Raw genomic sequence first — 12611 nt, forward strand, 5'->3', positions numbered from 1 at the left:
TCAAGTGATTCCTCAAGAAGTTATTTTCAATTTTTATTGCTAATTTATCTGTTAGTAACTCAACATCAAGCTGAATCTACAAACTAACCATGAAAAGTACAGAGATTGATTGGACAGACAACGGTTGTGGTACTCTAAAATCGTGGTTGAAAGGAAGTTTCACTTTCCTCGTTGGATTGAATATCATCGCATTGAGCGGAGCGCTGGTTTTAGTCAATGGACAAGCAATTGGTGTTACTCTAATCAGCCTTGTCTTTGATGGACTCATGTTAGCAGCCGTCATTAAACAGTGGAAAGTTATCCTCAACATTGGTACAATCGTTTTTTTTCTTGGATTAGTGTCAACTTTAATGGGAATTGTGTTGGACACCAAAAGATTTCTTGATACCATGGATGCTACAGAAGAACAAAAAAGCTTATACACTGTGCACATATTTATCTTATCTACTGCGTTATTCTGCAATGGATTTTTGTTTGTGCTTCTTGGAAGATATTCAGTTGGATTGGCCAGAACTTCAAAGGCCAAAAGCTTTAGTTCATAATATTTTAAAATGTAAGCTCTATCCATGTAAACAGTGGATCATCTCATGTAATTTTATTGTTTTGTTGTAAACATCTAACCGTTTATGAATAGAATTATTTTTCTGACAATAGTTTAATTTTCTTTTAATCAAAGATTTAAAATTAGTAAATCTAATTAAATTTTTTCTACATTCACTGATTGAGTGTCAATATGTGCTCATGATTTCAATCTTTCAATTGTTTTGTGTCTTCTTAACGCTTTAGGTTAAGCTGTTCATTAGCGGGAGTAAGAATAAAAATGGACTTCAGGCTTTAATCACCAAGTTTACAAGCTAAATTCAACCAGAGGCTGCAGCGATTATGAATTTCTTTCCATTGAGTTTGATGAAATCAATTCAAATTTGAAGACTCAAATTCTCAATGAGAAAACCTAGATGTTTAAATGTAGATTGGGTATATTGTGACAATCAATGAAAGAATTTGTTATTTCATTTTAGCAGTCACTAGTTAATTGGTGTTACCTTTGTTTCACATTTCATCAAAGTTTAACTGTTTGAATAAGTCATGCCAATCAAAATTTACAATCAATATTGAAATGAATTTCTCAGAAACCAATCTGAGTGAGTCGAATATTGATCAATCGCGAGTTAACACCTCAAAATCATGATGATTTGATGATCATGATTTTCACTCATGAAAAGCTTACAATCAGAATAAACGCCAATCTAATCCAATCACGTTTATTGTCTATGTAGGTTTAACATTGTAGATCATTTTTAATCAACAGCTAAATTTCATATTGGAACGAAAGGGAAAGGAAGTCAAAATAAATTAAGCAAATCAAATTATAAATTATAAAGGGTGCTACACTTAACAGCCTGCAAATTTTGAAGATAAGAATAAAATTGAGGTTACCTTTATCATAAAATTTGTTGATGTTGATGAAGATGAACACAGATAATGAAGCGCCAGAGACAGGAAACCAAAACCAATTGGTCATTGGTCATCAATATCAACAAATTTTATGATAAAGATTAGCTCAATTTTATTCTTATCTTCAAAATTTGCACTCTGTCAAGTGTATCACCCTTTAACAGAGTTGAGAGGTTTCTTCATAGGTTAGGATTCTTATTGTAATAAGGTTCAACTGTGTTGGGCAAAGGAATGTATACCTTGTGATTGACCAACTATGTGACTGTAAGTAAGTAGTGAATAGTGGTGATTAGATAGTGGTAGTAGTAGATTTAAGTTATTCATTTATATTTGAGTAATATTTGTGTTATGTAATGGTTCAACTGATCAATAAAACCGGAAAATTATTCAGATTAGATAAGAATTGAGTAGATTGCTTGGATAAAAACTTGATCATGGTCTAAACTCCATTGTTATACATGGTTATTACATTCAGTATATAAATCATTCATTTGTCTTTCTGCTTCTCAAGTGATTCCGCAAGAAGTTATTTTCAATTTCTATTGCAAATTTTATCTGTTAGTTACTCAACATCAAACTGAATCTACAAACTAACCATGAAAAGTACAGAGATTGATTGGACAGACAACGGTTGTGGTACTCTAAAATCGTGGTTGAAAGGATGCTTCACTTTCCTCGTTGGATTGAATATCATCGCATTGAGCGCAGCAATGGTTTTAGTCAATGGACGAGCAATTGGTGTTACTCTAATCAGCCTTGTCTTTGATGGACTCATGTTAGCAGCCGTCATCAAACAGTGGAGAGTTATCCTCAACATTGGTACAATCGTTTTTTTCCTTGGACTAATGTTTTCTGCAATGGGAATTGTGTTGGGCTCCTTACGATTTCTCGATATCAAGGGTGTTGCTACAGAAGAACAAAAAAACGTATTCATTGGACCCGTAATTATCTTATTTACTGCGTTATTCTCCAATGGATTTTTGTTCGTGCTTCTTGTAAGATATTCAGTTGGATTGGCCAGAACTTCAAAGGCCAAAAGCTTTAATTCAAAACCTATCAAAGTGTAAGCTCTATCCATGTAAACAGTGGATCATCTCATGTAATTTTATTGTTTTGTTGTAAACATCTAACCGTTTATGAATAGAATTATTTTTCTGACAATAGTTTAATTTTCTTTTAATCAAAGATTTAAAATTAGTGAATCTAATCAATTTTTTCTACATTCACTGATTGAGTTTCAATATGTGCTCATGATTTCAATCTTTCAATTGTTTTGTATCTTCTTAACGCTTTAGGTTAAGCTGTTCATTAGCGGGAGAAAAAAATGTTCAAAAATACCAGAAATTGAGACCAGAAATACTTCTGAACTCTTATTATTAATAACATTGCAGATATGAAAGGATCGAAAAATTTGTTGACTCTGTTTCGGGGATACTAGTGTAAGCTCAAAGATCGTTTAAGGGTTAATTATCTTAACTATCGAGATTCAATGGTTGGTGATTAAACCTTTTAGTTGCTTTTAATCAAGCTATAAAAATGCCGTATTGGAATCAAAAGCTTGGTGGAAAGAGTGATTATCCTTTGGCTATGTGACTGTTGGAATGATTTGTAGCCGATCTGTGGTTTTCAAGACTTATAATCTGGCTAATGTTTTAATTGTTATCAACAGTGATCAGTAGATTACCTTTTTGTACCTCAATTTGTCTTCTTTCCTGTTTTTCCTTCTTCTCTTTTTTTTGGGGTGAAAAAGTGTGATTTTAAGTGCTTTAAAATCATTGAATAATCATGATTATCAGATGGATTCCAGATGACGGTGAGATGATGTTGATGGTGATGAAGAGAAACCATTTGATTAAAAAGACTTGGTGCCAAAGTGAATGTATCTGACTTTTTTCACCTTCAATATTATGGAAATTATCAACAACTTTTATCCTGTTCATTGAATCAAAGATTGATTTCATTTAAAGTGAAGCTAAAAGCAGATGGATTGTCGATTACTCTATTTCAATACAAGAAAAGGTCACTGTTGAAGCAGGCAAATGTGAAGGAACATGTTTGATAATAAAAAAAAGTCTCACCCAAAACCGGATCAAAAATAAACTCCGTGATCAGATACTTAGGCTCATCTTGACCAATAATCATCATCAATTTAATTTAGAGTCCAGTTTATTCTGTGATTTTAAAATTCTTTGTATCATCCAAAGCCATTTTTTATTTCAAACTTGGCTGCTTCTACCATTACTTTTAAACTCACTTTGGTCTTTAATTGCCTTTTTAACTCTAAGGCTTATTTTTATTTCATCTCATCTCTTTGGTGGTTATCAGTTGATACCAGATTCTGTTTAATAAACTGTGGTTAAATCATTCTGGTCACAGTTAAGGGTCTTTATCTACTATGAATCAAAATCAACTTTACCGGTCTATTAGTATGCAGCAGTTTATACTTTGATCATTTGCGGTTAACTTTGCTTTTTGTTGTTCCCATCCATTCACATCTTTCCGCAATTGTTGGAACTTCAATTTTAATTTATCATTCCCATTGGTATCATGGAAAGGTGTAATCAATTAATAATAGGAGGATCAAGAGTATTACAATTGTTACAATGTTAACTTGGAAATTGATTAAAGCCAATATTACCATCACCCATGAATTTGAACTCTGCAATGCATCACCTTAAATTTAATACTAGGTATTAACCATGATTTCATTGCTTTTTAATTTCGATAGACTTACTAATTACAATTTCTGTTTCTTTTCAGATCGGTAATATTAATCGGAATTTAGGACCACCAAACGTCTCGGCACAACGAGGAAGCTGAAGCAACAGCATATATTGATAATTAATGGGTTAATTCAGATACATTTTGGCAATTATCATTGATAAATTTGAAATTGAAACGAAAATCTTTTCTTTTTTCTTGCATTTCATTCAACATTCAGCTTGTTATCATGATTTGATTAAATTTCTATCCCAAGCTTGTGTTTAATTTCTAATTAACAGGCTAGGGTTAATTGAATCATGATGAAATAGATGCTAATTCAATTAGCTGATGAGGTTTAATTAAACTACTACTGTATTGGCAGTAGTAGTTGCAGTAAATGGTTGATTGATGTTGACTGATTATTGAAAGATGTAAACAAGATGAAGATGAATACAAACCCAATGACGGGCCAAGATCAAGTTTTTTGTTTTTCCTTTTGGTTTCAAGCAATCAATTGATCATAAGGATAACCAGAAAGCAACCAGATACAAGAAGTTAATCATCTCATGAGGCAAAGGAGTTGGTTTACTGGATGGGACAAGATGGTGAAGCTAATTTATTGATTCAATTGTTTCAATCAGCAACAGACTTGTATTTTACTAGACTTTTAATCTCAATTGGCAATAAGATGGTGACAATCCAGGAATAACATAATTTCCAGATGATCTTCATTTTCATCTTCCATTCTTCTTCTTATAAGTGGATAAATTATGTCACCTTAAGGGTTCCTCCTTATTCTTGACCACCTTTGTGATTATTTAGCCTCAAGTTATTTGTTGAATGATTCTGGTTAATTCAAATGACATGAAAAATAATCAACTGGGTTAACCTTGCCTTTTCTGCATCTCTTCCAACTTATTATATTTCCACTCATTTGATTAACTTAATCAAATCAACCGGCAATCCCTTAATTATCAAGATAAATATTACAGCCTAACCAGATTCGCTTCAATTTATTTTTACACCAAAATTTAAATGTTTCATTTCATCTTATTTACTCTCTTATAATATAATCACATTAAACATTGGACAAACCATAATTGTTATTCAATAATATTTAAGGTTACGGTCAAATTGAAATGAATTTTTTCAATATTCATTTAACTTGAGATGATCAATTTACCTTTCAATTTTCATAATTCAAAATTAAGTTGAAGATAATTTAACCAATTTGATCTCTTCATCTTGTTAACAGTTTGGTTTGAACAGTCTCAATTGACATCATATTCATCATCTTTTTAATTATAAACATTCAATGATTGAATTAGCCATGTTGATGGATAGATGTAAATCTAAACACCATGGAATTGAATATTGTCGAATTATTAAACTTATCTGATGCCATCTTTTGACAGTCAATAAATTAGCTTCAATTTATTTTCGGGTTATCCAAATTTATTAGCCTTCAGTTCATCTCTTTGATCCGATTAAATACCAGTTATGCTTTTAATAATCACTTGTTTACAGTTGGCTATGATATTTTAAACAATTAGTCAGCTATTCATCAAAATTCATCTAAATTAGATCAATTCGATCAGAATCAACAATGGATAAATGATTGATCTTATCTGTTTAACTTGCAAGCAAATGCTTCCTTTGATTTATTGCATTAAATGTATTTTTCTAATAATTTTTTCATTTGTAAATCATATTGAAATTACTTTTGATCTTTTTAAAACAACCAAATCTCTGTAATTGAATTAAATTAATTTAAGAACTCAATTATTCTTTAATAAATGGTGTCTTTTGAAATTTGAAAATGGAGCGCAACTTTAAGCCAGCCCTCAAAGCATGGTTTTCAGGGAAAATGTTTCTCTGGTAGGTTTTATTTAAATGTTTGTTTTGAAGTAACAATTGTTTCTCGTTCAAATTGGTTTGAATAAATAAATCATATTTTATTTCCTCAGCTTGCAGTATTGCTATTTTTTCTGATAAAACACAGCATTTTCGGATCCAAACATGGTTAAATTGAAAGTTGTAAGTAGATATCAAGTCTTTGTTTTGATTTGAGTTTATTGAATTATTCGTTTCTCTAATGTAATTTAGCTAAGAAATGAGGAAGAAGGCCATTGTGTGACTCTTGAAATGTTGGATGAGGATCACACTTTAGGAAACTCTCTACGTTACATCATCATGAAAAAGTAAGTTGAAAATTCACACTCTTTAAATAACATCTGTAGCTGTCATTTATGAAAATATTGGTGATACAAAATACTAATTTGTTTGCTTTTTGTTGACTTATTATATTTCTTTAGCCAATGTGTTAAATTTTGTGGATACTCAATTCCTCATCCAACAGAGCGGCGAGTAATCATGCAAATACAAACATATCCAAGCAAGGGGGTAACAGGATTACAAGTCTTCGAGCAAGGGCTTCAAGATCTGCTCTCTATTTGCCAAGTGGTCAAACATAAGTTTAGTAGCGCACTGAGTGAACATTCTGCTGAACTTGAGTCTTGATGTTCCGATCTTCGGTGAAAACTCGAGAAATTGAAATGGTCATTATTTTGGTCTTTCAATGGTCTTTTGAACCATGAGGTTACATTCAACTTGTTATATCGTTTATAAATTGAGATTTTGACTCGTCATTCGGTGTGTCTCTCGGAATTGATCCAGGATTCATCGACAAATTTTATTTAAATTTGATCTAAAGCTTCTAAACCAATTAAATTAAGACCTTTTTGCAATACTTTTCTGCTACAATGATAAATAAGTAATCGTGTTTGAGCAATATCCTTTGGTTCTCCTTTCACTTTGGCCACTGGGATACATCCATTACTAAATGTACTGCAATATTTCAGGATAACAAAATTAGTATGGTTTTTAGTATATTTTGGCTATAATTTGTATTTAAATTAAATCAAGAGAAGTCATTCTGTGCCGAATCTTACCTGAGCCAAATTAAATATCGAACTAGGATACTTGGATCTCGTTTTTTAGACGTTTCTTCAAGAACATCATCGAATCTAGAAAGATGGATCAAAAGTTTATCCCAGAAGCTTCCTTCGATGGCTTCATAATTAATGTCAACGTTTAAATCCAAGTCGACATTCGAAAATCGCTCAATACTAAAAAAGTTAAAATACAATTAGAATATTTCTCAAACACTGTTACATTCACGATATTTTGTTAGCAAATTATATTAAATTTTGCAATTCTGAATAAAATTCCCATTAGTCAAACTATTTCTAAGTTCAAACTTACCTACGAATCCGTGCATGTACATATTGTAGACTGATTCCGGATTGTCCGCGTAAATTCAAAGCTTTAGACCAATCAAATCTGTAATCACTACTTTTGGGAGTTCTCAAATCATGGACGTAAACAGCAGTTAAACCGAGAACTGAAGCCAATCGGTCAATATCTGTATGGTCACTTTTCGTTGCTAATATAAAAACAATGATAAATAAGTAAAATTTTAGTTATCAGGTGATAAATAAAAATGTATTTCTAGAAGTGTGGATTACTTTTAGAAGCAAATGTCGATTCTAGGCACTTTTGTTTAGCTTCATTGATAATATCCTCTAAAAATATGATATCGCCTTTCCTCGTGCTCATTCCGATAATCCGACCAAAACTGACCAGGATAAGATTGCTAGTAATAGAATAATAAATTAGTCTTGATTCAATCAAAGTGTTTTCAGCTTTCAATTACCTTGCCCATTTGTGACCCATCTTTAGAAGAATTTGTCTCAGATGATTAAAGTGATCGGATTGTTCTTTACCGACAACATAGTACATTTCATCGAAATTGTACTTTTCTTTTCGATCAATGGCAGCAGCAATATCTCTATAAGATTAATGACTATTGTGAATAGATTTGAATAAATAGTTGAAATATAACCTATTTTACCTGGTTAAATACAAAGTACTTCCGTCATTTTTTATCAATGGAACTGAAAAATTGTCATCTTTGCTATTTGGTTTTTCCAGCAATATTATCTTTGCTCCGTTCGGGCAAGTTTCAATCAGTTTGAGATCTTCTAATTGATTTACACATTGATGAGCTAATTTGTTGTACATTGATTCGAAATGAAAATCGTCAAAAACAATTCCTAGTTGGCGATATATTTTGTCATATTCTTTCATGGAATATTGTTTGAATAAATTCCATTTCTTTATCTCTTTATCATCTAAATCTTTTTCCATAGATTTAAACTTGAGCTTAGCTTCTTGTCTAAAGCTGTCATCACTTTCGTCAAGACGATTGGCTTGAACGTAGACATCAAATAGGTGCTTAATTGGACTTTTCTTAAGCTCTTCTTCACTTCCGAAACAATCAAAACCATGCGAGAGCAAGCCGAATTGCGTTCCCCAATCTCCAAGATAATTCAATTTGATAACATCGTTTCCAAGATATTTCTTTAAATTGGCTAAGACGTTTCCGATTATAGTTGATCTAAGATGGCCACAATGAAATGGTTTGGCGATGTTCGGCGAGCTGAATTCAACTGAAAACCAAAACGAAAATAATTGAAATTAGAAGTGACCGGAAAGGGTGAATGCTGATAAAAAGGGTAAATTAAATAACGTTCAACACACCAATTTGTTTGATGGGCTTAGGTGAGTTCAGTCTACATTTTTCAGGAAAGCTGTCCAAATCACCGCGCAGCTTATCAATTGTATCGTCAATAAAAGCTCTACGGTTTATACACAGTTGAATAACAGGTCCTGCTGGTGTGTCCTCGACACTTGTTTGCTCAACAAATGGTGCCACTTGAGGTAATCGAAAAACAATCTTCTGTAATGGAATGAAAGGATGAAAATTAGATCAATGACTGTAACAACAAAAACAAAACTAAACAAACCTGAACTTCATCAGAATTTAATCGATCATTAACACTTGACTGTAAAATTGGTCGAGTCAACAGTTCACCATCAAGCGAATGTAATGTATTAAACTTAAATCGAAGAGAGTGGTTCGAATGAAACCATTCAGAGAGGTACTGTTTAATCGGCAAAACTCGACTAGTCATGAGAAGCAAAGGTAACAATAACAGAAAATTTAATTTCACAAGATTAAGGGAAAAAGGCACAATAAATACAAATTGTCATCAATAACAAGTTTAATATAAATAATAATTAGTTCATTAATTACTGATAAAGAGTGGACGATATGAATTCCTTAAGTAACAATCAATTATTTTGATTAAGATAGAAAAATGAATTTGGGAAAAAGCATTTCTTCAAATGTAAACAGCAAACCGCCAGAGTCACAGCTGATCTAAAAGTCACTTTAATCTCACAATGTAAGCTAATCATGTAAAACCTACAAAATTTCAATTAAATCGTGGGAATTTAGCAATTCAGTATTAGATTAATCAAATATTAATTGTATTTTGAAAAGTGAAATCAATCCTGAATTCCTGAATCGAGTTGAGTGATTGAAATGAGATATTAATTGCGTGTCCAGTTCAATTTTTTTTCTTGATACTCGTTCTCCCGGTGTATTGATTCAATTTGAACGACTTTCTATTTTATGCGCAATAAGTTTTAATCCATCTTTTAATTACAATTGATTGAATCTAATGTACCTAAAGAATCAGAGAAATTAGTGATTTAATTTCTGGGTCAGGTAAACGCTTTGGGTAAGTTTGTTTTTTACACTCTATCATGATTGACTTTTCATTTGAAACCAATTAATTGCAATCGAAAATAAATTTGATTAATTTCTTTATTTATTTCACTATAATCATTAGTTTTATATCATTTTCCTTTTTGATTACTCTAGTCTCTACAATTTGCAATACTCTAATTATTTGTCCTTTTCACATTAAACTCTAATAATGTTTATAGAGATCAAGAAAGTTTACATATTAATTTCTCATCATGTATTGGTTTCAAAGTAAAGTAATTAATGACAATTTTATTAATAATTTTCTTTTCTTTTGTACAGCTTTCGATGATTTACAGAAAAGCAATTAGCCCGTATTACAATTATATTATCCAAGTTTAGGAAGCTCAGTGATCTTCTGAAAAGTGGTAACACCGAGGTAAGTAAGAGTCATGAAGATGACCATAGAAACAATGGAAGTGAATACTATCAATATCTTTTCATTTTTCCGTATAGAAGCTCGCTTTCGTTTCCTATGCCACATATCGGTGTCCCAGAGACGAGGTAATGCTGAATAATATGTAAGGTGTTTGTCCATCGATCCATTAAATATAAAATTACCATTTTCTCTTGTACTTCTGTATCGATTCAACCCAGTCTTGGAGCAAGATGGACAATAGAGAGTAAATAAATTATCACCAGCCGATGTGGATAAATGGTTCATGGATCTCTGTAATGGTTCAATATAACATTTTCCCGAACAACCAGGGCATCGCGTAACCTTTTTAATATATTTTAAAGGATATTTTGGTTTACCCAGTTTATCATTGAGGTGCTTAACTCCTTTATCCAATGATTTACCCTTGGATTGTGGTTTTGGCAGAGGTATGAAAACCTTGGGTCCCAACCTTTCGTTATGATGGTGGTGATGGTGATTTGCATTGTTTGGTCCATTATAAAAACGATTAGGACTGTACCTTGGCGGATCTTCAACTGAATTGATGGGTCCTATGTGATCACATTTCATTAAACTGTGTCCGTGTTGGTTATTAGATGCGTTTGTATGATAAACGTGATCATTCTGATTTCGATTAGATGTCATTGGAGACTTAACAGATATCCCATTTGGTACCATGTAAACATCACTTGAAATGGGTTCAGAGTCTGAAGCACCAAGAAAAACACCACAAGAGGTACACTGAGATTCCCTTTGATCACACATTAATTGGTCACTTGTTAACGGTTTGTTCCTGATTGGACGGGCTCCTGTCATTGGGTCAACAGCACCGGTCGATGAAATACTTGAATAACAAGAAACGTCACTTTCACCTTTAATCAAATTTCCATTAGCTACTGTTGGAGATGTTGTTGATGTTATTTGTGGAGCATAGTTTCTATTGATTATCGAAGTTGATTTGGTTGTTTCTGGTGTTGATCCATTTAATTTAGTTGGCTCATATGAAGACGATATGGCTGAAGTTTTAGTTGGATGTGAAAGGAAAGACGATAAAATTGGAGTTTGATGAAGATGATGGTTATGATTATGGCTTTGATTATGATGTTGATAAGAAGACGATATCTTTCCATTTGGTGAACCAGAATTGTTGAGCGTTAAAAAGGTGTGATCTGATTTACGGTCAACGGGTTTTCTAATAACGAAAGTGGCATTATTATCATAAATATCAACATCTCTAACCTCCTCACGACCCGGTCCCGAATCTCGTCTCTCGTAATTGGTACTCGAAGAAGCTTCCATGGCTTTACCATGTGCCCTTATCTCGGACATGAGACGCTTAACTAAATCCTCTGAAGTTTCGGTAGCCATGAAGGTGTCTGTAAATCAGTCAGTTGGCACAAAATTAACTTAATAACAAACAAGGCAAACTGATAGCGAGACCAATAGAACCAAGAAGGAACAAAATGAAAGCTGAAAAATGATCACTCAAGGAGGAGTTTGTTTGATGACCACGATGCAGTTATTCACAGTTTGTTGTTCATCGAGTGGTTATTTTCGGACTAAAGTTGTGCCACTGAAGGAATGGAAGAAGCAACAAGATGATAATGATGATGATGGTAATCGTGTTGATTAAAATTTCAGATAAGATGAGAAAATGGAAAAAAGTTTTTACTCTGCTTTCCCTTTATAAAGCTTATGTTAAATTAAGTTTATTTTGAGTAACTGTGGTTAAGATTTTAATTGCAATTCAATAGAGGTTGAATGTTAAAAAACAAGTCGTCTTTGACTTTTACGTTTACCAAAAAAAGTTACGTTCACTGGTTCAATTGTAACAATTGCGAGTGAATGGCACTTGAAACAATCAGGGTAAGAGTTTCATACAATAATTGGATAAAAGATTAACTCTCCAGATCACACAGAATGAAGTGTTAGGAATGAAGAAGAAGAATGAAGATGAGATGGTGATGAAGGAAGACGAAATAGATGATGAATGAAAATGTATAAAAATCGATGGGAAAATTGATAGCAAACTGTGAAGATGTGAATTTAAAATGAGCTTTTGTATTGAAATTGTAAATGAGTTGAAAAAATGTTGACCATCACTTTAATACAAGATTATTGTTATTATAATTGTTTGAAGTTAAGTGTGACTTTTGTTGGTCTTGTTTAAAGATGGTTATTGTGATTGATTTAACTGAGAAACAGGAACAGTAAAGTACAGCAATTAGCTTGAAATTTGCAACCAACTTTGACAACAATTAACACAATTTTTTGGTTGACAATAAAGATGAATATTTGAAGGAAATTTGTCAATTTTTATTGGGAATGAAATGAACAACAAATGGTAATACTTGAATGATAAACAAATGTTACTCTGAGTGA

General features: G+C 32.3%; 2 protein-coding genes across 2 annotated transcripts; one reads left to right on the forward strand and one right to left on the reverse strand.

Moving 5' to 3' along the window:
• Positions 1–1972: 1972 nt before the first annotated feature.
• LOC107371060 (uncharacterized) lies at positions 1973–6907 on the forward strand. Its single transcript, XM_089269002.1, has 4 exons — positions 1973–4145; positions 4216–6195; positions 6265–6359; positions 6474–6907. The coding sequence occupies exons 2-4, from the start codon at positions 6178–6180 to the stop codon at positions 6676–6678; spliced, it is 318 nt and encodes a 105-aa protein (XP_089125128.1). The 5' UTR covers positions 1973–4145; positions 4216–6177; the 3' UTR covers positions 6679–6907.
• Positions 6807–9435, reverse strand: ArgRS-m (arginyl-tRNA synthetase, mitochondrial). Its single transcript, XM_015939008.3, has 8 exons — positions 9027–9435; positions 8761–8959; positions 8072–8669; positions 7874–8008; positions 7686–7813; positions 7423–7603; positions 7110–7286; positions 6807–7005 (listed from the first exon to the last, which is right to left on the reverse strand). The coding sequence occupies exons 1-8, from the start codon at positions 9192–9194 to the stop codon at positions 6855–6857; spliced, it is 1737 nt and encodes a 578-aa protein (XP_015794494.2). The 5' UTR covers positions 9195–9435; the 3' UTR covers positions 6807–6854.
• Between the last annotated feature and the right edge of the window lie 3176 nt (positions 9436–12611).

The sequence above is a fragment of the Tetranychus urticae genome, chromosome 3 (assembly GCF_039701765.1).
Source record: "Tetranychus urticae isolate SD_2017Ah chromosome 3, NJAU_TeUrti_SD_1.0, whole genome shotgun sequence".
NCBI lineage: Eukaryota > Metazoa > Arthropoda > Arachnida > Trombidiformes > Tetranychidae > Tetranychus > Tetranychus urticae.

Coding starts and splice junctions, on each gene's coding strand:
- LOC107371060 (XM_089269002.1), top strand. Junction 6,360..6,473: donor CGTTACATCATCATGAAAAA/GTAAGTTGAAAA, acceptor ATATTTCTTTAG/CCAATGTGTTAAATTTTGTG.
- ArgRS-m (XM_015939008.3), bottom strand. CDS start 9,194: ATGACTAGTCGAGTTTTGCCGATTAAACAGTACCTCTCTGAATGGTTT. Junction 8,009..8,071: donor AGTACTTTGTATTTAACCAG/GTAAAATAGGTT, acceptor TTAATCTTATAG/AGATATTGCTGCTGCCATTG. Junction 7,604..7,685: donor ATCGACATTTGCTTCTAAAA/GTAATCCACACT, acceptor TTTTTATATTAG/CAACGAAAAGTGACCATACA.